Here is a 26,774-nt window from a genome sequence, read left to right on the forward strand (position 1 = left end):
AAATATAACTTAGATCACAGAGAATAGGTGTGGTGGTGGTAGCTGCAGAGAAGGTTTTATTGCAGAAGAGTTACAAAGTGTGTTGAGCGAAAGAGTCCCTTCCCCCCAGGCATTCAGCCTGGAGTAGGATCAGTTAGGGTCAAAGAAGTGGAATGGGGTGGTGTTTTTTATTTACATTTTGTATTTTTATCAAATAGTGGTATATAGGTGTAGGGTTAGTTGGTGGTGCAATAGCCCACCCCTCTACACATTTTGTTTTTGTATCACAAAATGTAACGTGATCGACCACACACTCCCGCACAGTAGGTGGCAACATGCACAAACAAATGTGCGAACGCCATGATGTGTTGTTGCAGAATGACGATGGTTAGCTAGCGGAAAAAAACATGGTTAGCTAGCTAGCTGAACGTTAGTGTTCTGCGGCCGTGAAGTTATTGGTTTTGTTTGAGACCAAGCCAGCTACCTCACCACAAAACGTCATACAAGATTATATGAAATTGCATTATTCATGCTGGCGCCAAGCACGTTAAAGGTGAGTAGCTATATCTACTGCCAGGTAAAATTATATCTAAGCTAGCAGGATACTGGCTGGCGTACGCATGTGTTGAAATGTAACGTTAATAGCTAGTCTTTTAACGTTAGGCTAGCTGCGTTTCACAATACGAGATAAACAGTGGTGTGTTGACATTGTCGGCTACTGTGGCTAGACAACTTGCTAGTTAGTAATCTAATAATTGTGAACAAGCTAGGCAATTGAATGTATTTTATCAACATGGTACAATAGCTGACTAGCTATACAGCATAACACTACCAACAGCGTGTTTTTTTAACGAGTGCGTTTAGCTAGCTAACGTTAACCGGCTAGTTGCTTTGTTAGCTAACTAGCTAGCTTTTTGGGGGAGGGGGCTGACTTGAACACTACCATTATTAGCCAGCTATCCATTATCATGATGCTAACTAACGATGATGCTAATAGTTAGCTAATAAACAACAACAAAATATAGCTAGATAGCCTGTGTTGCTTGACAATATATTAAGGAAATCTCCCAAAACGTTTGAACTAGACAAACAACACATTGTTTGCTAGCCTAATGTTAGTTATACTCACACTTGCCACTTTTTATTTACATCTGCTTCTTGTTATAGCTAGCTAGCATATCAAAGCTTGACGTTGATACAGGTAGTATATAAAATGTCATCACATTGGAAAATGCTCAACTAAGCTGTACGTTACTAGTTGCCCATCAATAAAAAAAAATTTTTATCGAACAACTTCACCATAGTTATGTTGTTGAAAATAAGACTGGTGTCCCGGTTCATTTGCTAAGTAAAGTTCGGAGTCATTTTTAAAAATGTTACCTTTATTTTACTAGGCAAGTCAGTTAAGAACAAATTCTTATTTTCAATGACGGCCTAGGAACAGTGGGTTTAACTGCCTGTTCAGGGGCAGAACGACAGATTTGTACCTTGTCAGCTCGGGGATTCGAACTTGCAACCTTTCAGTTACTAGTCCAACGGTCTAACCACTAGGCTACCCTGCCGCCCCGTCATATGATATATATATATCTCTCTCTCTCTCACACACATTTATTTTTGGTCACCATGTTAGAGGGGGTTGATGTGCTGTCCAGAGAGGTTTGGTGGCGTTTTCTCATGTCAACGTTATGTTGACACAAGTGGTCCTTTACAGCCCTAATTTACATCCGCAGACCATGTTCCCAGCTGGAGTCAGAACTAGTGGTTTGGTTTGGATCTCAGAAAGGCACATCTGGTGTGCACAATGGGAGGGAGCTGTCCATATTTTTCTGGAAGAGAGGCTACCTTAGTGCCACTATCTAACTGGCGTGTATTCATTACGGAAAACGTTGGGCCAGTAACCGAAAGGTTGCTGGATCGAAACCCCGAGCTGACAAGGTAAAAATCTGTCGTTCTGCCCCTGAACAAGGCAGTTAACCCACTATTCCCTGGTAGGCCGCCATTGTAAATAAGATTTTGGTCTTAACTAACTTGTCTAGTTAAATAAAGGTTCAATTTAAGAACCAAATGTTAGCAAACAGAGCAAAACGAGAGTTTCTATGGGACAAATTCAGGTGGAAACCTGACATTGAATTGCATAGAATTCTACATCGGTCAGAAATTAGGTTTTTAGAGGTCGACCTCTACAAGCCAGAATGTTGAATAATGTACACAATATAAAAATAAATGCATGCATACTTGCGTTTACATGGTTTCTGTGCAAGCTTATAAATCTGAATGCGCTTTGAAAAGTTGATGTAATTATACTTTCCTGTGGATATATTGTCTCACATTCCTACCGCCAAAGGAACAACTGCACGGACAAGAGGTGAAATATACTCTTATTCAACATTCAGGCTTGTAGAGGTCACGAGAGGAAACTTTCCTGATTCAAATGCTCATTTCTGCCCGATGTAGAATTCAATGCAATTGAAGATACATTTTTCAGGCAAGATCTCTCTTTGTTTAGTTCCTTGTTTCCTTTTAAGAAATGTTTTGCAACAGAATCTGCTGAATGAATACACCACTGGTCCATGCCTCAGGCCGTCGGAAGGATATTATACCCCACCTGTCCAGGGTCTGTTATTGATGGGGTGGGGTTTTAAGGCTGCCCCTGACCTATCCTAATGATGGCTGATTTTCCCCTTTGTGGCTGAGTTTGCGTGTTTCGGCATTCCTCCAGATTTATAGTAGACTCTGTGCGAGAGTGGAGGTCCTCTCCCTGAAAACGGCAGTGAAAATGGTTAAGATCCATTTGACCAACCCATTCTGAATTTATGTTGCCTTGTAACTCAATACTGAAATTACATTGTAGACACTAGTTGCCTTCCAAAACTTCATAGAATTGAAGTAGATGGATTTGATTGGGGACGGGAAAGCATCAAGTTGCTGAAGTATGTGTGCATTAGGCTAGATTTGATTATGTCCTGTTAATACGACAGTGTCTTCCATTTCGTTCCAGGTATTTGAGGAAAATATCTGCAGTGGAACTCTAGGCCAAACACCCACCTTCCTCATCAGCCTTTGGATCTCCTCAGTGTGTAAAAATGTATCCTTTGATAGTCGCCTGGCTGAAGGACTGATCTACACACTGGACTTCAAAGATGGAGAGGAAACGCAGAAAGAAATGAAAAGATCAGGCCGTGTGCAATGAAGACATCTGTGAGCTTTGGGCACGAACTGCTCTGTTGATGGATGATTGCCATATCAGCATTATTTTTGTCTTGTCATATGTTAAACAATTGCCCCTGGCTGCTAGGAAGCCTGCTCTGGGCTTGGAGGGATAAAGACTATTTCTGATGGGTGGTGAACAGAAAATAACTGCTTGGACCATGACCCTGGTGCGTATATGTTTCTCGCTACTAGTGGCCCTGCTATGTGGCAGGTTGCCTCTAGTGGGGACAGAGGGAGGAGATGGGACCGCATCCACCTCCACTTCATCTCCCAACCCTGATGGGAATCACAGTTCCAACTGCTCAAGTCTCACTGTGAAGCTGGAATTCTCCACCAAAGTAGTTGAACATGGTAAGTGCTGTTGTCTATTTGTATTTCTCAAGCTTTTACTAGAACACATTTAAAGCATTGTGAAAGTGTAAACAATAATTGAAACAGACTGATGGATGCATATTTCCTCTGTCAGCCACAGTATGTTTGAGAGATTTTCAGGTCACACATGATTTGTTTAAGATGATTGCCATTTATGACATGCAAGCCAAGTGTATTATTCTCTTTTATGGTGTTTGTGTTTAATGAATTGCCACCCATTGACCACAGACCAACAACAGAATGTGAGCCTTTGCAGGACGATCACAGTCAAGCTTTTCTACACTACTCTACCTGGCTGGAGATTCCAGGCTTGGCAGGCAAACAGTGTTGGGGTATTCAATGGCTGCTGTCCCAGAGAGTACACAACCACCCCTTTTCCCCTCCTTCCTCTTAAAGGTCCAGTCAGAGTAGTCTGTCTGGATGCTTGTCTTTGCAGCCCTGCTGTGGACAAGGCTGACAAAACGCCATGCCAGAATATAACGTGATAGTTATTGTCCCCTTAATATTGGCCTGCGGTTGAATGTGTCCTTTGTGCTACAGCCCTTTTTACGAATTCCTAGTGACCCAGTGAGAGCAGTGCATTGTGAAACAGGGCATTGTGAAACAGGGCGAGAGGTCATCATGACAGAGTGGTGGGGCTAAGGGGTCAAGATTATTTGAAGGACCTTGTGCAGAGTCAATAAGGAATTGTTTTGTGTTTTTTATGTCTCTGCTGTGCCAACACATACAGTACCAGTCAAAAGTTTGGACACCTACGCATTGCATGGTTTTTCTTTATTTTTTTAAACGATTTTCTACATTGTAGAATAATAACGTAGACATCAAAACTATGAATCATGTAGTAACCAAGAGAGTTTATTTTATATTTAAGATTCTTCAAAGTAGCCACACTTTGCCTTGATGACAGCTTTGCACACTCTTGGCATTCTCTGAACCAGCTTCATGAGGTAGTCACCTGGAAAGCATTTCAATTAACAGGTGTGCCGTAACCTGTGAAACCCCGTTCCGCTAGCGGAACCCCTCGCCAACAGCCAGTGAAATTGCAGGGCGGCAAATTCAAACAACAGAAATCTCATAAATCAAATTTCTCAAACATAGAAGTATTAGGCATCATTTTAAAGATAAAATTCTCATTAATCCAGCCACAGTGTCTGTTTTCAAAAATGCTTTACAGCGAATGCTCCACAAACGATTGTTAGGTCACCACCAAGTCACAGAAAAACACAGCCATTTTTCCAGCCAAAGAGAGGAGTCACAAAAAGCAGGAATATAGATAAAAATTAATCACTATCCTTTGATCTTCATCAGATGACACTCATAGGACTTCATGTTACACAATACATGTATGTTTTGTTCGATAAAGTGCATATTTATTAGAGGTTGACCGATTTAATCGGAATTCAAGTTTTCATAACAATCGGAAATCGGTATTTTTGGACGCCTATTATTATTATTTTTTATTTTTTTACACCTTTTATTTAACTAGGCAAGTCAGTTAATTAAGAACACATTCTTATTTTCAATGACTGCCTAGGAACGGTGGGTTAACTGCCTCGTTCAGGGGCAGAACGACAGATTTTTACCTTGTCAGCTCTGGGATTCAATCTTGCAACTCTACAGTTAACTCATCCAACGCTCTAACCACCTGCCTCTCATTGCACTCCACGAGTAGCCTGCCTGTTACGCGAATGCAGTAGAAGCCAAGGTAAGTTGCTAGCTAGCATTAAACTTCTCTTATAAAAACAATCAATCAATCATAATCACTAGTCAATCATAATCACTACTACACATGGTTGATATTACTAGTTTATCTAGCGTGTCCTGCGTTGCATATAATTGATGCAACGCTGGGGGATGAATTAACAAAAGCGCATTTGCGAAAAAAGCACAATCATTGCACGGCTGTACTGTTAGAGGAATTCTAAATTCCTCTGTATTTTTCCCAATCAGAATTCAATACTCTGTCAATGCATTCTAAAGGGATTATAAGACCCAGTATTTTTATAAGAATGGACAGAGCCCCGGTCTTAAGTCAGGTAACAGTGTTTAATTCAAGAGAGTACTGGTACATACACATTTTTCCACAGATTATAAACTGAAAATGACGTCAGCTAAATGTTCTATCTCTTCATGACACTAGTAGAGAGGCCCTATAGTTCTCGAGCCTTCCCTCCTCGCCTGAAGCCAAGGTCAGTCATTGTAAATCAGCATTCTAGACAGTCTGGAGATAGTCCGCCCCTGCCATCTGGAGATAGTTCATTCATTTGTACAAAGGAACAGACCGTCATTGTTACTAAACTCCTGACTATATTATATACAATTGGGAATGGGAGCAAGAGAGAGAATTCATATATGTACAGTACATAATCGCATTTGGACTAGTCAGTCCTGATTGAAATGTAATGAAATGTATACATAATAAGTCATCATTGATAAAAATTCCCTTAACATGTACCTAAGCATAAACACCAATGCCTTTCTTAAAATCAATACACAGAAGTATATATTTTTAATCCTGCATATTTAGCTAAAAGAGATCTAGGTTAGCAGGCAATATTAACCAGGTGAAATTGTCACTTCTCTTGCGTTCATTGCACGCAGAGTCAGGGTATATGCAACAGTTTGGGCAGCCTGGCTCATTGCGAACTAATTAGCCAGAATTTTACGTAATTATGACATAACATTGAAGGTTGTACAATGTAACAAGAATATTTAGACTTAGGGATGCCACCCGTTAGATAAAATACAGAACGGTTCCGTATGTCACTGAAATAATAAACATTTTGTTTTTCGAAATGATGGTTTCCGGATTCGACCATATTAATGACCAAAGGCTCGTATTTCTGTGTGTTATGTTATAATTAAGTCTATGATTTGATAGAGCAGTCTGACTGAGCGATGGTAGGCAGCTGCAGGCTCGTAAGCATTCATTCAAACAGCAGTTTCGTGCGTTTTGCCAGCAGCTCTTCGCAAGCACAGCGCTGTTTATGACTTCAAGCCTATCAGCCTAATGGCTGGTGTAACCGCTGTGAAATGGCTAGCGGGGTGCGCGCTATTCCCCTTGTTCTGCAAGGTCCGCAGCTTTTGTGGAGCGATGGTTAACACTGCTTTGAGTGTGGCTATTGTCGATGTGTTCCTGGTTCGAGCCCAGGTAGGTGCGAGGAGAGGGACGGAAGCTATACTGTTACACTGGCAATACTAAAGTACCTATAAGAACATCCAGTAGTCAATTGGTATATGAAATGCAAATGGTATAGAGAGAAATAGTCCTATAAATACTATAATAACTACAACCTAAAACCTCTTACCTTGGAATATTGAAGTCTCATGTTAAAAGGAACCACCAACTTTCATATGTTCTGAGCAAGGAACTCAAACGTTAGCTTTTTTACATGGCACATATTGCTCTTTTACTTCTCCAACACTTTGTTTTTGCATTATTTAAACCAAATTGAACATGTTGATTTTTATTGATGTATTATATTAAGTGTTCTTTCAGTATTGCTGTAATTGTCATTATTACAAATACATTTTAAATGTTTAAAATCGGCAGATTAATTGGTATCGGCCCTTTTTGGTCCTCCCAATAATCGGCATTGGTATCGGCGTTGAAAAATCATAATCGGTCGACCTCTAATATTTCTATCCAAAAATCTAATTTTACATTGGCGTGTTATGTTCAGTTGTTCCAAAACATGTAGAGATTTTGCAGAGAGACACATCAATTTACAGAAATACTCATAATAAACATTGATAATAGATACAACTATTATACATGGAACTTTAGATAAACTTCTTAATGTAACCGCTGTGTCAGATTTCAAAAACTTTACGGAAAAAGCATACCATGCAATAATCTGAGTACGGCACTCAGAAATATCCGCCATGTTGTGGAGTTAAAATTAGTCAGAAATAGCATTATAAATATTCACTTACCATTGATCTCCATCAGAATGCACTCCCAGGAATCCTAGTTCCACAATAAATGTTTGATTTGTTCGATAAAGTTCATTGTTTATGTCCATATACCTCCTTTTGTTAGGGCGTTTGGTAAACAAATCCAAACGCGCGTGCAACTCCAGTGGACAGGTCGGACGAAAAGTCCAAAAAGTTATATTACTGGTCGTAGAAACACATCAAACGAAGTATGGAATCAATCTTTAGGATGTTTTTAACATAAATCTTCAATAATGCCCCAACCGGAGAATTCCTTTGTCTGTAGAAAAGCAATGGAACGCGAGGTAACTTTCACATGACCGCACCTCACGAGCTCGTGGCTGCTGGCAGACCTCTCACTCATTCCCCTCATTCAGCCCCCCTTCACAGTAGAAGCCTGAAACAATGTTCTAAAGACTGTTGACATATAGTGGAAGCCATAGGAAGTGCAAGATAACCAATATCCCACTGTATCTTCAATAGGGGCTGAGTTGAAAAACTACAAACCTCCGAATTCCCACGTCCTGGTTGGATTTTTTTTCTCAGGTTTTTGTCTGCCAAATGAGTTCTGTTATACTCAGACATCATTCAAACAGTTTTAGAAACTTCAGAGTGATTTCTAGCCAATACTACTAATAATATGCATATATTAGCATCTGGGACTGAGTAGCAGGCCGTTTACTCTGGGCACGCTTTTCATCCAAAAGTGGAAATGCTGCCCCCTATCCCAATGAAGTTAAATGTTAATATGTGGAATGTATTTCCTCCTTAATGCGTTAGAGCTAGTCAGTTGGGGTGGTAAACAGAAGATGGCCCTATTTGCCAAAAGACCAAGTCCATATTATGGCAAGAACAGCTCAAATAAGCAAAGAGAAATGACAGTCCATCATTACATTAAGACATGAAGGTCAGTCAATCTGAAAGATTTCAAGAACTTTGAAAGTTTCTTGAAGTGCAGTCACAAAAAACATCGATTGCTATGATGAAACCGGCTCTTATGAGGACTGCCACAGGAAAGGAAGACCCAGAGTTACCGCTGCTGCAGAGGTAAGTTCATTAAGAGTTCCCAGCCTAAGAAATTGCAGCCCAAATAAATGCTTCAGATTTCAAGTAACAGACACATCTCAACATCAACTATTCAGAGGAGATTCTGTGAATCAGAGAATTTCTGCAAAGAAACCACCCATAAAGGCCACAAATAAGAAGAGACTTGCTTGGGCCAAGAAACACAAGCAATAGACATTGGAACGGTGGAAATCTTTCCTATGGTCTGAGTCCAATTTTGAGATTTTTGGTTCCAACCACTGTCTTTGTGAGACGCAGAGAATGTGAGCGGATGGTCTCCGCATGTGTGATTCCCACCGTGAAGCATGGAGGACGAGATGTAGGGGTGCTTTGCTGGTGACACTGTCTGTGATTTTTATTTAGATTTCAAGGCACACTTAACCAGCATGGCTACCACAGCATTCTGTAGTGATACGCCATCCCATCTGGTTTGGGCTTAGTGGGACTATCATTTATTTCTCAACAGGACAATGACCCAACACACCATCAGGGTGTATAAGGGCTATTTGATCAAGAAGGAGAGCGATGGAGTGCTGCATCAGATGACCTGGCCTCCCCAATCACCCTACCTCAACCCAATTGAGATGGTTTGGGATGAGTTGGACTGCAGAATGAAGGAAAAGTAGCCAACAAGTGCTCAGCATATGTGGGAACTCCTTCAAGACTGTTGGAAAAGCATACCAGGTGAAGCAGGTTGTGTGAATGCCAAAAGTGTGCAAAGCTGTCATCAAGGTAATGGGTGGCTACTTTGAAGAATCTCAAATATAAAATATATTTTGAATGAACACTTTTTTGGTAACTAAACTCAGCAAAAAATAAACTTCCCTTTTTCAGGACGTTTCATCCAAATAACTTCACAGATCTTTGTTGTAAAGGGTTTAAACACTGTTTCCCATGCTTGCACCTGTGGAACGGTCGTTAAGACTCTAACCGCTTAGACTGTAGGCAATTAAGGTCACAGTTATGAAAAATTAGGACACTAAAGAGGCCTTTCTACGGACTCTGAAAATCCCCAAAAGAAAGATGCCCAGGCTCCCTGCTCATCTGCGTGAAAGTGCCTTAGGCATGCTGCAAGGAGGCATGAGGACTGCAGATGTGGCTAGGGAAAAAAATTGCAGTGTCCGTATTGTGAGACGCCTAAGGCAGCGCTAAAGGGAGACAGGACGGACAGCTGATTGTCCTCGCAGTGGCAGACCATGTGTAACAACACCTGTACGCTGATCAGTACATCCGAACATCACACCTGTGGGACAGGTACAGGATGGCAGCAACTGCCCGAGTTACACCAGGAACGCACAACCCCTCCATCAGTGCTCAGACTGTCCGCAATAGGCTGAGAGAGGCTGGACTGAGTGCTTGTAGGCCTGTTGTAAGGCAGATCCTCACCAGACATCACCGGCAACAACGTTGCCTATGGGCACAAACCCACCGGTCGCTGGACCAGACAGGACTGGCAAAATATGCTCTTTACTGACGAGTTGCAGTTTTGTCTCACCAGGGGTGATGGTCTGATTCACGTTTATTGTCGAAGGAATGCGCGTTACACTGAGGCCTGTACTTTGGAGCGGGATCGATATGGAGGTGGAGTGGTCCGTTATGGTCTGGGGGCGGCGTCACAGCAGCCTCGGACTGAGCTTGTCATCATTTCAGGAAATCTCAACACTGCGTTACAGGGAACACATCCTCCTCCCTCGTGGTACTTTTTGTCAATCAAGACTGTTCTTATTTGCTTTTATTTCTCTGATTTGGTTATTTGCTTCTGCTCAGTGTTTTGTGATAATTCCAAAGAACTTTATGGTCTAGTTAATTGTTATTAAAATTGTTTGTCAGTCAGAATTTACAGGGCTTTGTAGAAAAGTCGTATCTCTATTGCATTGAAGATGGCAGAGGAACTGGTAGTACAATGCAGCACTGTTTTCTTGTTATTGGAGGGAGGTGCAGAGTTGAAGGGTCACTGGGAGTTTAAAAACAAAACTAGAGCAGTGATGGGCAACAGGCGGCCCACGGATCAATTTCCAAACCCCCCCAAAATACTGTTTTTTTTGGGAGGGGACTCAAGTCGGTTACTGTAGAATACACAAGATGCAATTTTGAAATTTGGATGTGCATCAGCAGTTTCTCTCATGTCATTCACTGATGGTCACTTAATTAGCCCGTGTCAGCTAAACATTTTTAGATTGGTCAGTTAGTGTAGCCAGCTATCTAACCTTTTAATAATCATGGTTGAATTACGGATTGGGGCGCCCCCATTGATTTTGTAAAGGTGTCTGCATGCTTCCCAGCCGGAAGAGTTCGTGCATATATTATGACAACATTTTGACGTTTTTGTTCGTTTTTCTGGAGGCACCCTGAAGTTTGGAGCCAAAGTCTACGCCCCTTTGTCAGTGATTGGTCAACAGTAGGGATTCTTCAATAAAGTCTGTCATTCAACGAGAGATGACTTGTTTTTGTAAAATTGTGCCACTAAGATCTCCTCTGCAAAAAACGTCAAAATTCATGACAGATTTCTTGAGTTATCTTAGATTAATTCTGACCATTTTGAGGAAGTGTATGCTGGCTATGGCGTCTCAATTGATAAATGGTAGTACCGCCACTTTTTCTCGTGTTTCAAGCGAAGGTCTTTTGACTCTAGAACCGCCTGGCCTTTCAGCCTATAAGTACCCACTAGAGAACGTACCTGCATATCCATCAGATGCACATCAACCTGCAAGGTGTAGCAAATCTAAGCATCAATGCTTGATAAATAGTGCATAAACTATTATAAAAGATTAATTACACATTTGTGGAAATGTATAAATAACAAGTTATTTGTTTCAATAGTCAAGGTTTGGTTTTGTATAATTCTACGAAGTCCTAGAAAAACAAGCCTATAGCCTATTTTAATATCCCTTACAATAAAAACATTACAGTGTAATTCATTTGATCAACTTTATTTGTGGGTTTGATTTAGTAATTAAAGTCCAGTTACAGCTTCTTTTGACAAAGTAGAAATGAAAAAGATATGATCAGCCAGGTGCATAGGTGAAATTATTTTCTGTATTCCTAAACAAAGGCACCAGTGCATGAACAATTGTAAAGGATGAATTGTGTAAATAAATAGCATATTTTAATTATGTTACTAGTTTTTGCTTAGTAGCTAGAGCAATGCTGCTGCACGAGTGGTCATGTGCTGAATTGATGGACAGCACGGATATTCTTGGAAAAAGTCAAATTTGGAAATAGAGCTGCACCTCTTGAATTCAGTTATTTGACAAAGGCGTAACAAACTGCACAATATACTCTTTCTGAGACCTGTATAGAAATCTCAATTTTACCTGCATGTGACTGAAGGAGGATTTGATAAAGTGATGATCCCTTTCCCTGCATCTGTAAATTACAAGGTGCGCGCGCCCATCTCTTCATGTACAATTTATGAACTGAGGCCTAATATTGTCACTCAACAGATTGTCAATTTATTCTTGTCTATAGGCTAACTTGTATGTGTGAGTTTAGTTTCGGTGTAGTCTCGATGGGCCTGCCATGCAGGCTGACTGGCATCATTTGTTTCCCGCTCATCAACTTGGATAGAGTCAAGGATATGTTTTGCATTATTCTGAAGGCCTTTTGCAACACAGCATGTTTGTTTTTCCATTACAATACATTCCATTAGTAAGAGTTACAGTAAATAGAACAGTCCTGTAACAGCTTCTTTTTACATAGTAAAACATAAAAGAGAATGGTATCAACCTCCTAAAGCGCACGGTCAAATGAACAAGTGCAACGCTGATAGATAGGCATAACACAAACTCATCATTACACTGTCTTTCTAAATTGAATGAACCTCTTCACCCTCCTTATCATTCAGTTAGGCCCAATTTAAATACAATTTTGAAGTACGGTGCACAATTTTCAAAAATTTGTCAGAGAGAGAGACACATTAGCGCCTGGCTGGGTACCAACATCCTACAGCACATTGTCTTGGCGGGTTAAGTTTGGAGTAGGTGTGAAACAACAGCTAAAGGCTCTAAATACTTTTGATTTAAAAAATTCTAACATGAGCAGTGTAAAATACAAACATTTAGGAGTAGTCAGGAAAAGAACAGGACAGCTTTTTTGGGGTGGGCTGATTAAATGTTATTTTATTTACAAAATCAAATCTCAGTGGCCAATGCTGTTTCTAGTGTTAAGGGAGTATGTGAGCACACTCGTTCGGTTCAGCTAGCTGACTTCGGCTAGGTGCCAGCCAATCTGAAGCATGCTGATGCCTTAAGTCTATCTCACTCCGATATCATATTAATATGGCATAAGTAATGGCAAAATGTGTACAATTGTAAGGAATTCATTTTTTTTTTTAAATGGCAATCTTCTCGCTGCCCTATGGCAAAATTTGTACAATTGTGTTAAACTTGTTTTAAAAAGGCAACATTTTCTCTACGGGGGGCCCAAAAGGCTTGGGCAGGCCCTGACTGCATGTGTAGGTACACAGCCCTGTGAGCCACTGGTGAGTAGAGATTTTTTTTGTGGCCCCCGCCGCCATCAAAGTTGCTCATTCTAGAGACAAGAATATTACAGTGACTGCAATGTACAAAAATCTCAGGGATTGCCAAATTAAACCAATGGAGTTATTCCAGCTTTACCTTTATCTCTCTCCCCAAATGGCAATGCCACATATAAATCTGTTGACATGGAATCTCCCACAGCTGGAAGCGCAAATGCCATGGAGATACTTAACGATTACCATGTTCTCTCCTCTTTCTACAGAATACATAGTGGCGTTTAATGGCTACTTTACAGCCAAGGCACGCAGCCACTTCATCAGCAGTGCTCTGAAGAGCTCCGAGGCCCTGGACTGGCGCATTGTGCCCCGGAAGAACCCAGCCAGTGACTTCCCTAGTGACTTTGAGGTGGTGCAGATCCGCCAGGCCTCTCACAGCAGCCTGCTCACCCTGGAGGACCACCCTTACATCAAGAGGGTCACGCCCCAGCGCAAGGTGTTCCGCACACTCAATTATACACCCGACTGTGAGTCTCTGTCTTTGCCTCTTTATAGTCAAATATTTACACATGTTTTGCTCAGCCCTGCTTTTCTTGTTTTAACTGATCCACATATTTTATGCTTTTGTCTTCTAGATGGGTTGGGTGTTTAGAAACAAACCCGACGCATGCGCAACTATGGTGCAAAACAGACAGGACTGGCTTAGATTGTAAACTATATTTTGCCTCCGATGTTTATTGAAAACATAAATAAAGTTGCGCAATAAGCACTTGTCTCTCAAATACATCGTTAGATGTTGGTTAGCCAGCTAGCAAATGTTTGCCTTATTAGCATATGTGACATCAGTCAAAACACCTCAAAACAAGACATGGATCAAATGAGCTGAAACGAGCCACTTATTATTCACCACATGGCAGTTTCTTGTCATTGTTGCTAGCTATCAGGCCATTCAGAACCATAACACACAGCCTTCTGCCCTTTGGAAGTGTGCATATCATTTTTGTGATGTTGTCAGCTAACCCGTCTCTGGACCATCCACATATCCCCCATACGTGTGTGTCATATCGTATAGCTGCCTTTCAGTCACGTTTGACCACTCCCCCCAGTCTCTCCCCCTTGTAAACTCACCATCTTATTGTCCCTCGATTGAAACTGTTTCATGAAACTGTTTGATCTCACACACGTCTGCTCACCAAACTGAACCCCACACACTGACTGCTTTGTCAGAGGTAAATGTAGGTGAATATTTTATCCCCGCTACACAATAGCTGTAGTTTGGTCAGTGTGTCTTTGTAGTGCTCCAGGCCGTTTCAGTGCTCTGTTCTGTCCTTCTTCGTTGTTTGGACGCGTTAGACGTTTAGTAGGGATCATATATCTTGCAACACATACCCCCTGAGTACTAACCAGCAGTAGGGCAGCTCCAGACTGGTGGGGGGCTGGCAGAAAGGAGAGCTCTGTTTGTGCCTGCGGGTTGGTAGAAGTCTCTCTCCTAGGATGAAAGAGTGCTATGTCTGGGCACTTTGGAGCCCCCCCTCCACCCTAGAGTATTTTTTATTTAACTAGGCAAGTCGGTTAAGAACACATTTTTATTTAAAACATACGGCCTACACCGGCCAAACCAGGACGACGCTGGGCCAATTGTGCGCCGCCCTATGGGACTCCGAATCACGTCTGGTTGTGATACAGCCTAGTTCAGTTCCCACTCACCACCATAATGACCATGCTGCATCTGAATTTTACAGCTTGACTGCCCGGCTTCATTTGGAGGTGGTAATAAATATGATTGGCCATCACTATTGGAGTGATTGTAGGAGAATCGCGGAGTTTAATGTACACTGATCAAAAATATAAATGCAACATGTAAGGTGTTGGTTTCATGAGCTAAATTAAAAGATCCCAGAAATTTTACATACGCACAAAAAGCTTTCTCTTATTTTGTGCACAAATTTGTTTACATCCCTGCTAGTGAGCATTTTTCCTCTGCTATAAGACAATCCATCCACCTGACAGGTGTCATATAAAGAAGCTTATTCAACAGTGCGATTGTTACACTGATACATCTTGTGCTGGGGACAATAAAAGGCCACTCTAAAATGTGCAGTGTTGTCATATAACACTGCCACAGATGTCTCAAGTTTTGAGGGAGTGTACAATTGGCATGCTGACTGCAGGAATGTCCACCAGAGCTGTTTCCAGAGAATTGAATGTTAAATTATCTACCATAAGCCACCTCCAATGTTGTTTTAGGGAATTTGGCTGTACGTCCAACTGGGCTCACAGCTGCAGACCACGTGTAACCACGCCAGGACAGGACCTCCACATCAGGTCTGAGACCATCCACCCAGACAGCTGATTAAAATGTGGGTTTGCACAAGCGAAGAACGTCAACGTTGTGAACAGAGTGCCCCATGGTGGGGTTATGGTATGGGCAGGCATAAGCTACAGACAAGGAACACCATTGCATTTTATCAATGGCAATTTGAATGCACAGAGATACCATGACGAGATCCTGAGGCCCATTGTCGAGCCATTCATCCGCCGCTATCACTTCATGTTTCGGCATAATAACGCACAGCCCAATGTTACAAGGATCTATACACAATTCCTGGAAGCTGAAAAATTCCCAGTTCTTCCATGGCCTGCATTGAAGTGGGGCAACATTCCACAGGCCACAATCAACAGCCTGATCAACTCTGAGGCAAATGGTGGTCACACCAGATACTGACTAGTTTTCTGGTCCACACCCCTAGCTTTTTTTTAAGGTGTCTGTGACCAACTGATGCATATCTGGATTCCCAGACATGTGAAATACATAGATTAGGCCCTAATTTATTTATTTCAATTGACTGAAATCCTTATGAATTGTTGCATGTTGTTAATTTTTTTCAGTGTAATTAGACTTCATAGAGGAGCCATCAGCAGCTCTGTCAGTGTCACTGAGCAGTTTCCAGTGAGAAGAGGACTGTTACTGCCGTAGGGCCATTTCACATGATTAGATCAGCGGTGCTTGTTAATTGCCCACCACCATCACCCCTCTCTTGACTCTGATTATTGTAGTGGTCTGGTCGCTGTTGAGTGAGCTATCTGCTTTTGAACCCAATCATGTTCAACAACCTCATGTATTCTGCATGATAAACTCAGTACAGTAGCTAATCATCATCCAGATTCAGTCAGAAATCACGGTTTGGCGTATTCTGTAGATCTTTGATTTGAAATGAAAACAGCAGATTGCTTCACTGCATACAGGATCAAGATATTACACATCACATTGGGAGCTATCCATCTCTCTCAATATTGTGCACACACCAATGTATAACTGAATGTTTGTTTTGCGCTCCTGGGCTTTTCATTGATTGTGTTTTTTAAAGATCTTGTTCTTGATGTTTTCCTCTCTTGTCATCCCTTCTTTTCAGTGCCGGATCCTGGGGCAACCTGCAACAACGACACCCGCTGGACCCAGAAGTGGCAGTCGTGGCAGTCGTCCCGTCCGCTGCGCCGGACCAGCCTGTCTCTGGCCTTCGGCTTCTGGCACGCCACGGGCCGCCACTCCAGCCGGAGGCTTCTGAGGGCAATCCCCCGACACGTGGCCCAGATATTGCAGGCAGATGTCCTCTGGCAGATGGGATACACCGGTGAGGACAGACACTGTGTGTTTATCTGGTTGTCTATTAGTGTATAAACACTTGTAGGCTGCAAGTAGCCTAGTGGTTAGAGCGAAAGGTTGCTGGATCGAATCCCCGAGCTGACAAGGTATAAATCTGTTCTGCCTCTGAGCAAGGCAGTTCCCTGGGTGCCCACTGTTCCCTGGGTGCCAAAGACGTGGATGTCGATTTATGGCAGCCCCCCGCACTTCTCTGATTCAGAAGGGTTGGGTTAAGTGCAGAAGACACGTTTCAGTTGTGTGTTTCTGGGTTTACACTAACATGTCTACTGTAGCCTGCATGTTTCTAAATATCTGTATTCTTTGTGTGTAGGTTCTGGGGTGAAGGTGGCTGTTTTTGACACAGGACTCAGTGAGAAACATCCACATTTTAAGAATGTGAAGGAGAGAACCAACTGGACTAATGAGAAGACACTTGATGATGGTAAGATAATGCTCTGGTCAAGATTTCTGGTAGTGCTTAGTGATGGGATTTGCTTTTGAGGAGGAGTGGATGTCTATTTGTGCTACATTGCACTACACTACATTTGGTATCTTTCTCTCTGCAGGGCTGGGTCATGGTACCTTTGTAGCAGGGGTCATTGCCAGCATGAGAGAGTGTCAGGGCTTTGCCCCAGATTCTGAGCTTCACATCTTCAGAGTATTCACCAACAATCAGGTGTCATACACCTCTTGGTTCTTGGATGCCTTTAACTATGCCATTCTGAAGAAGATTGATGTCTTAAACCTCAGCATCGGCGGTCCAGACTTCATGGACCACCCCTTTGTTGATAAGGTGATTAAAAGAAGATGCCCGAAGCTGTCCGAAGCCGTTAACGTGTTTCCCACTCTGAATTGATCAAAATGTGTGTTTGTGTGTGCCAGGTTTGGGAGCTGACTGCTAACAGGGTTATCATGGTCTCTGCCATTGGGAACGATGGGCCACTTTATGGGTATGTTCTGACCTTGGGAGGAGAGGTGACTGCCTAGAGGACGTAGTATTGATTGGTGCAAGATACTGATTAGTTTGAAGAGCTATTATGAACCAAATATATGTAATCAAAGAGTTTTTACTGATGATACTTTATCCCTGTGTATCCTAGCACCCTCAACAACCCAGCGGATCAGATGGATGTGATTGGGGTCGGTGGGATTGATTTTGAGGACAACATTGCCAGGTTCTCCTCCCGGGGGATGACCACTTGGGTACGTCTCCCTCAACCCACAGCATAACCCTGAGTACCTTCTCACATGTCTATCTCAGTGTATTCTTACCTTTCCCAGTCAGAGTAAACTGAACTCTGTTCCCCAGCCTTCCTGTTATCAGTCCCAGACTAGACATCTAACCCTGTGATCTGCAGCCCCCGTCTTTGCCATAGAAAAACACTGAGCTGGAGGAGTTCAATGTGCTCTGTGCTCAGACCTTGAAGCATGTGGCACTTCATAGCCTGCATTTTGTGGGACATATACTGTAAATGAGGAATGCAAACATTGTAGGATTTGTCCCATGTTCTCCTCTGTCACTCTTTCTCCTGTACTGCCTCTCTCCCACTCTTTATTCAACATGATTCTGTCTTGTGTTTTAGGAGCTGCCTGGGGGGTATGGCAGAGTGAAGCCTGACATTGTGACCTATGGCTCTGGGGTGAGGGGCTCAGGGATGAAGGAGGGCTGTCGCTCTCTCTCAGGGACTAGCGTAGCGTCACCTGTGGTGGCAGGAGCTGTGACCCTACTGGTGAGGTAAGTCATTTCAACGACTACCCTTACAGCTGCATCAGCGTTGTTAAAAAAAATATATATTCCATCAGTCACCAAAGCCATATGGCTTTTGAAATGGAAGGACCAAAGGACCCAGTTCCCAGGATGGCTGTGGAGGTGCAATGTTTACATAACCAGCGAATGTGTGACTTTGAGAAAACGGTGTTGTTGCTTGCTCTAACTCCACCACCCTTCCTGGCTGTCTACACCTCCCTTTTCCCCTGGCCTCTCCCTATCATATGGTCTTATCTCACCTCCTACACAAGCACGCACACACACTCACTGGAGATAACACTGTTGTTCCAGATGTTTTTCATGGTCTTAATCTCAGCCATCTTTGTGAGAGAGTTTCTGCTTTTTATCTGGGAGCAGAATAACGTCACCCCATAAATTGCACACCTGATACGGTCTGCCTCAGGTATGGAACTCTCAAAGTAATTTGCTGTCTTAAGGATTGGCTGTTGCATGCCATACTGAAGCCATTATTACTTTAAGTGAAATGCTGAGACCTGGCCAAAGGGTGAACATTCTTCTGTAGTCTGCCAGCAGTTTACTGTCATGTTATGTTGAACAATAATTACCATTAAGACGTACATATCTCAATGGGTTTTCATACATTTTCTGTGTTCAAACATTAGCTAGCTTCAGCCCAGTAGCATTAAAGCATCCAATTGATAAGGTGGTCTAGTTCTGCAGTTTCTGAAATAGACCTTACTCAGCAGCATTTCTCTAAGAGACCATGAAAACCTAATTTGCAGTGTTAGTGACAGACTAAGAGTCCGGAAGGGCTGATAAATTGCAACAGTCTTCAGGTTCGATATGCAGTTACAGTTTAACGGCCAGACTGTACTGTCTGTGTATAAGTGGTCTGATGCTGTTGTGTTTCCCGTGGACTCTGGGATAAATGAAACGTCAATAGATATCCTTCACTTCAAAACAACAAGGACACAGACATTTAACAGAATTAATCTACTTTCCCTCCAGGAAAGGAGCTGACACACTTTCTCTTTCTCTACACTTTTTATGTAGGTCTCTTAAGATCTAGACAGAGTTTAATCCAGACTTCTCACGTCTCTTACAAATTGGTTTATTACACCTATCTCCATCTCTCTCTAAAACATCATCATCCCTCTCTCTTTCTCATAGCAATCTGTTGAGTCAGATGGCCGCTCTTGCTTCATATGTCCTATCTTCATTGAAACATAATGTAAAGCTAATGTAATAGTTGTTAACCCAGCCGTGTCCCTCCTACAGCACGGTGTTGAACAGAGAGCTGGTGAACCCAGCCAGTATGAAGCAGGCTCTGATCGCCTCAGCACGGAGGCTACCTGGAGTCAACATGTTTGAACAGGGCCACGGAAAACTGGACCTCATCAGAGCCTACCAGATCCTCAACAGCTACAAACCCCAGGCCAGGTATTGCACACACTCTTTACGCTCATCATCATAACATGCTGATCATCATAACACGCACACTCTGCACGCTTGTCATCATAACACGCACACTCTGCACGCTTGTCATCATAACACGCACACTCTGCACGCTTGTCATCATAACGCGCACACTCTGCACGCTTGTCATCATAACACGCACACTCTGCACGCCTGTCATCATAACACGCACACTCTGCACGCCTGTCATCATAACACGCACACTCTGCACGCCTGTCATCATAACACGCACACTCTGCACGCCTGTCATCATAACACGCACACTCGTCATCGTAACACGCACACTCTGCACGCTTGTCATAACACGAACACTCTGTCATCATAACACGCTTGTCATCATCATAACACGCACGCTCATCTGCACGCTTGTCATAACACACACACTCTGCACGCTTGTCATAACACACACACTCTGCACGCTTGTCATAACACACACACTCTGCACGCTTGTCATAACACACACACTCTGCACGCTTGTCATAACACACACACTCTGCACGCTTGTCATAACACACACACTGCACGCTTGTCATAACACACACTCTGCACGCTCATCATCATAACACACACTCACTTTACATAGTATTCACTTTACAGTCAAGTCACATCTAATGTTAAATGTTCACTCTTTTACTTTGAAAGGTTCTAGCAATGTCCAATAATCAGAACTCTAACCTGATCTCATGTTGATTTGATCCTGTTTTGTCTTTAGTCTCAGTCCCAGCTACATCGACCTGACTGAGTGCCCCTACATGTGGCCCTACTGCTCCCAGCCCATCTACTACGGTGGCATGCCCACCATCGTCAACGTCACCATCCTCAATGGCATGGGCGTGACTGGCAGGATTTTGGACAAGGTACTTTTATATAGAAGGCTTTGTGTCTCATGTCAAAACATGAATATACATTTATCTGACATGCTGTTTCTTTCTTGTGCCCTCCAGCCCATCTGGCAGCCTTACCTACCGCAGAATGGTGACCACATTGATGTGGCAGTCTCCTATTCGCCAGTCCTCTGGCCCTGGGCTGGATACCTGGCTGTCTCCATCTCTGTCGCCAAGAAAGCTGCATCATGGGAAGGGATTGCACAGGGTCATGTGATGGTAACCGTGGCCTCGCCTGCTGGGAATAATGTGAGTAACAACAAGGACCTGTTTCACATAGTTACCTTCTCACCTTTCACTGTTTTTATGGGATTTCTGTAATATCACACTGACATCCTCTTATGTAGATTTGTAACTAGAGAGCATCATACAGTTTTTAAAAAAGCTATATTTGGATACTACTGTTAGAGTTAGCATGTGTCCTGGGTCAAAGGTCAATGTTCTGACCCTCATTATTTTCTAATTCCTTAGTCTGAGGTGGGTGGGGAGATGACCTCTACGGTTAAACTGCCAGTCAAGGTGAAAATAGTCCCCACTCCTCCTCGTAGTAAGAGGGTTCTGTGGGACCAGTACCACAACCTGCGCTATCCGCCTGGCTACTTCCCTCGCGATAACTTGCGCATGAAGAATGACCCGTTGGACTGGTGAGTTCTTCGGACAACTATTTACCTCCGTATCATTTTAGTTTTAAGAAAGAAGATTTGGCTATTTCAGGTGTACTGGCTGTTTGGGGTAAGTTGCCGTCTGTAGTGCAACTCTTAAAACGTGCCATAAGAGCAATTGGTGTCTTGATGTTGGTTTTGTCTGAATCATTTGTAGGAATGGAGATCACATTCACACCAACTTTAGGGACATGTACCAGCACCTGAGGAGTATGGGTTATTTTGTGGAGGTCCTGGGTGCACCCATCACCTGCTTTGATGCTAGTCAATATGGTGAGAGTATTTTTGCTCTTTGTCAGTTGATTCTAATCTAAAAACAAGTTAAAGTGGGATATGGGAGAGCAGCACATGAATAAATGGCTTCTCTGTCATTGCTTACAGCAATAATTCTAGTGCATCTGCATGCATAGCTTATTGTTTTTCTCTGTCTGGTCTCGGCTGACATCTCCTGTGTGTTTAGGGACATTCATGATGGTGGACAGTGAAGAGGAGTACTTTCCAGAGGAGATAACCAAGCTGCGGCGAGACATTGATAAGGGACTGTCTCTCATTGTCTTCAGTGACTGGTACAACACCTCTGTCATGAGGAAAGTCAAGTTCTATGATGAAAACACCAGGTAGGTATTTCAACCCCACTGTGTAGCTCCTATTATATTCCCCTCCTGATCTAAATTCGTCATTCAAACATCAATGGGCCGATGGGGCATCATGCCTTGTGACTATAGGGGGAGGCGGCAGGCTTGAGATTAGAGAAGCGGACCAGCAATCTGAGGGTTGCCGGTTCAAATCTCACTGGTGTTCGGCCACCCACTGTCGATGTTCCCTTGTGCAAGGAACTTACCCCCTAAACTTCTCAGTGGGTGCTGCCCTCTGCTCCTGCCTCTGCAACGTAATGTGTGTTAGTGATGCGTGGGTTGACTCATAACCCGCAGTCCCTGTAGTTATAGTATTTCAACCACATAAAATATTCCCCTCAGGCAATGGTGGATGCCAGACACAGGGGGCGCCAATGTGCCAGCTCTGAATGACCTGATCTCTGTATGGGGGATGGCCTTCAGTGATGGGCTCTATGAGGGAGACTTCACCATGGCAGACCACGACAGTAAGAACACACTCTGACACTCTTACACACCCTCATTCACTTGCTGTGTCACTCATTTTGAAATACATTGTGTAAATCTAGAAATGAATCAGATTAGATGGATTACTTCATGATATGTTATTTAGTGTAATGTTTAAACTCTTCTCTCTCAGTGTATTATGCATCAGGGTGCAGTATTGCAAAGTTTCCAGAGGATGGGATTGTGATTGCCAAGACCCTAAAGGATCAAGGTATATAACACACACTCACTGCCACAACACACCTGGCAGCTGTTACCATGAAGATGTTGCTGATTATTCCCCCACCCCTCCCCTCTCAGGGTTGGAGGTCTTGAAGCAGGAGACAGCGGTTGTGGAGGGTGTTCCCATACTGGGAATGTACCAAACACCATCTGAAGGGGGAGGTCGGATAGCCCTTTATGGAGACTCAAACTGTATAGATGACAGTCACAGGCAGAAAGGTAGAGAATCCACCTGCTGTTTCCCTTGTTATCTATAAAACTGTTTCAGTAATAAAGGTGTGAACTCCTCTTCTGTGATCAGTTCGTGTCTGATTTTGACCATTAATGCGTGTTCCCCCCATAGACTGCTTCTGGCTACTGGATGCTCTTCTGCAGTATACCTCCTACAGCATGACTCCTCCCAGCCTCATCCACTCCAACAGCAGGGTGACTCCTCCCACTGGCACCGACCGTCCCTTGCCAGAGAGACTGGAGGGTAAGGCTAACACTAGAGCTTCAGTCATTGTAAATAAGAATTTGTTCTTAACTGACTTGCCTAGTTAAGTAAAAATTAAAACTAAATTGCTATGATGGCTAATACAGTACCTTTATTCCCCTCTTCCACAGGTAATCACCTATATCGCTACTCAAAGGTATTAGAAGCTCACTTGGGAGACCCAAAGCCCCGCCCACTCCCTGCCTGCCCTCACCTGTCATGGTCCAAGCCACAGCCACTCAACGAGACTGCACCCAGGTGTGTGCCAAATCACCTGTCAAAGTCCCTAACTCCTGTAGTGTTAATTTCCTTCTCCTGACTTTCCTCTCATTCTCTATCAAACAGATGGAGAGATTATGTTGAATAATGCCACTCTTTCTTAACTGGTAATCTCCTCAATAATGTTTAACCATGCATTTGTACTCTCCCTGGTTCTATTTGTTATCAGTAACCTATGGAAGCACCAGAAGCTGCTATCTATTGACATGGACAAAGTGGTGCTGCCTAACGTCAGAAACTATAGACCCCAGGTCCGGCCTTTGTCCCCTGGGGAGAGTGGAGCCTGGGATATCCCTGGAGGTAAGAATATATACCAATCAGAATGATCACTGACTCCAAATCACCTTACTGACCCAGTTTGTTTAAAGGGGAAGTGCAGTTAAAAAGGTGATTTTTCTTGTTTTTTATACTTTTTCTTTTCACACTGAGGTCGAAGTAATACTTAGAAATTGTGAAAATGATTATGCCCTTTTTGTGTAAGAGCTGTTTGAAGAAGATGCATGGAATTTCAGCCTGCTCAGGTGGGATGGATCATTACATCACAATGTGATCTGATTATTCTGACCAATGACCAGTAGTCTTTTATTTGCATATGTATCCTACTTTGGAGGGGTAGGCAGTCTACCAGTGGTTCCCAACCTTTTTTGGTTACTGTACCACCAATGGAATTTTGCACTGCCCGGAGTACTCCTGAAGTACCCAATCATGTGCATTATACCAGTAGACCTATGGTCTCATGAGTCTTCTCAAGTACCTCCTGTGGATAGGCCAAGTACCCCCAGGGGTCCTAGTACCTCTGGTTGGGAACAGCTCAGACAATCCTATCCACCAATCAGGTCTGTGCATGTAAATGTAATTAATTGCAAAAATTAGGCTCAGAAAAATAACACACTAATTTGCAGTTATTTTCATGAAATAAACTGTGATTTATTAGACATAGTGTTGATTTTTTTTTTTATAAAATGAAAAACTGCACAGGGGCTAAAATATGCACACAAACAGTTCAAATGTCTGAGGTCTGTTTCTTCAGTCTTGTCACTGTTAATCATTTTTGACAATCATCATGTACCGCGTGATGCCTCTGTGTGACTGACACTCCTGTTTTCTCCCCAGGTATAATGCCAGGCCGCTACAACCAGGAAGTGGGCCAGACCATCCCCATGTTTGCCTTCCTGGGAGCCATGGTTGTGTTGTCCTTCTTTGTGGTGCAGCTCACCAAATCCAAGAACAAGCCCAAACGACGGAAACCAAGAGTCAAACGTCCAACGTACCTCCAGCAGCAACAGCAGCAACAACTGGCACCAACAGGCAAAAACCCTACAGTGTGAGACTGCCTTCCCAACCACCACAGACTATTGGGCCACAGCACACAAGGCCCAGAACTCTGGAAGACTAGCCTCCACTGAGGTGTTGACTGCATGTGTGCTTCTGCCTTTGAGTTGGGGCTGGTAGATGGCTGATTTAATGAGCAGTGTTTGTCTGACTTTGAAATATGCAGCCAAACAAGGATGTTTTCCACAGGACCTCACCTCTTTCGCCTCTACTTTTCACAAGAGCTTTTCATTCCACTGACCAAATGGAGTTTGAATGAAACGTGTCTGTCCACTTTTTGTATTTATTGAATCTGTGCGTCATCCCCTGATTGGTTTCATCTTCCTCAAGGTCTTTTAAAGTCAGATTAGATGAACTGGATTGAAAACCAATTCTGATGTTTTGAAATACTTATTTGGAACTTGCTTTTTTCTCTTTCTGTTCAGGTGATTATGGGTTGCTTAATTTGTTAATTCTTTGTTTTTATATTTTATATAATGAGCCCTGGTGAGGCATTCTGTTAAAGTCCAACTGTCATTGAAGTAGCTTTGGCAAACTTTTTCAAATATATCATCAATTAAAAAGCCTTAGCCTTGGGTCCCTTGTTTATTGTTGTATTGTGTGCCATTCAAAAAACACACCGCTTTCTCCATACTCTTCTAATGTAATTAATCTGTTAAAGTATATTGTGGAAAACCACGGCATGCAAGACGATATGTCTAAATCTAGCAGGCGTTGTCAGGCTTTCAACAGTGTTCTAATGTCAAGATGACCCACACCATATGTTGTCTATCTACTGCCTTCACCCCAAATGAATGGGAAAGATAGGCAGCATCTGAAATGATAATTCGATGGTGTATATCTTTCACATTCATTTGGGATTGAGCCGTGTAGCTGGGTGACTAGGATCTAATGTAGCATACAACAGATGGCTATGGACAGGGACCAGGCTTCACACTTGGGGTGATATATTACACATTTGTGGCAACTGAAGATTTATTTGGGACGCTGTTGTTGATGGCACTGTTCTACAGCTAAAACACAGCATTAATGGCCTTGTCATGAAACTAACCTGATCAAATAGAGGTATTCTAAAGTGGAATATTCTTGATCAATGATCATATCAAATATTTTACCTTAAAGTAAGTCATGGTCAAACACTATTCAAAGGATAACTCAAGTTGGGGTCATTGTTAGATATGAAAAGAGTGAATTCACCTGTTCTGACTTTCTACAGTGCTGCATTTTGATGAGTGTTTCTCATATCAGAATTTCAGTGTATGATCTTAGCAGTTTAATGGTATGGTAGTAATGCCATACTAGAGTTCCCACTATAGCCTCACTCAAATTCCATTAGTTGTCTGAGGATCAGTCTCCTTGTCGACCATTTTGTCACCTCCTTGGTTGTGAGGTGGACTAATTCCATAAAAGGTGATGAGGGCCGAGCGGTCCTGCTAAAGACCCAGCCTGATCCACTTTTTAATGGGGGTGAACAGCCTGTGAAAATGTCACTGATCCTTCTGATGACAGACTACAATGTATGCCAATTGCCTGGAGAACATGGGAACTGACCCTGTAACCAGTTATCTGTGGTTAAATGGATTTTAAAAATATTTTTTTAAATGAGGTCACATGCCCCTCTTTTCCCTTGGAAAGTTCCCAGCAGCCAGGAAAAGGAGCCAACGATTTCTCCTCCTGACATTGCCGAATGTGACAGTCAGCAAACCTGTACCTACAGGCTTCACCACCACCACAGACCTGGCTACCCACACCCACCCTAGTGATGTATGTTGGGGAGAGTGGGGTAAGTTGAGCCATCTCTTGTTTCAAGGAAACTATACAAACTGAATGTGACCTAATATTTAGGAAACCATCGCATGAAGTCTGAATGAAACAACATGGAAAAAGTGGTAAGCAAGTTGGGGCCAAAGATCGG

General features: G+C 42.8%; 1 protein-coding gene across 1 annotated transcript; it reads left to right on the forward strand.

The window, feature by feature from the left end:
• Positions 1 to 346: 346 nt before the first annotated feature.
• Positions 347 to 25,436, forward strand: mbtps1 (membrane-bound transcription factor peptidase, site 1). The gene is made up of 22 exons (XM_024423515.2): positions 347 to 532; positions 2,978 to 3,540; positions 13,303 to 13,563; positions 16,450 to 16,668; positions 17,011 to 17,121; positions 17,246 to 17,472; positions 17,562 to 17,629; positions 17,780 to 17,882; positions 18,263 to 18,414; positions 19,687 to 19,848; positions 20,597 to 20,741; positions 20,829 to 21,017; positions 21,240 to 21,412; positions 21,588 to 21,703; positions 21,891 to 22,047; positions 22,408 to 22,532; positions 22,685 to 22,762; positions 22,852 to 22,992; positions 23,117 to 23,248; positions 23,380 to 23,506; positions 23,697 to 23,827; positions 24,641 to 25,436. The coding sequence occupies exons 2-22, from the start codon at positions 3,315 to 3,317 to the stop codon at positions 24,853 to 24,855; spliced, it is 3,258 nt and encodes a 1,085-aa protein (XP_024279283.1). The 5' UTR covers positions 347 to 532; positions 2,978 to 3,314; the 3' UTR covers positions 24,856 to 25,436.
• The last annotated feature ends 1,338 nt before the right edge of the window (positions 25,437 to 26,774 follow it).

This window comes from Oncorhynchus tshawytscha, linkage group LG06 (genome assembly GCF_018296145.1).
Source record: "Oncorhynchus tshawytscha isolate Ot180627B linkage group LG06, Otsh_v2.0, whole genome shotgun sequence".
In the NCBI taxonomy this organism is placed as follows: Eukaryota; Metazoa; Chordata; class Actinopteri; order Salmoniformes; family Salmonidae; genus Oncorhynchus; species Oncorhynchus tshawytscha.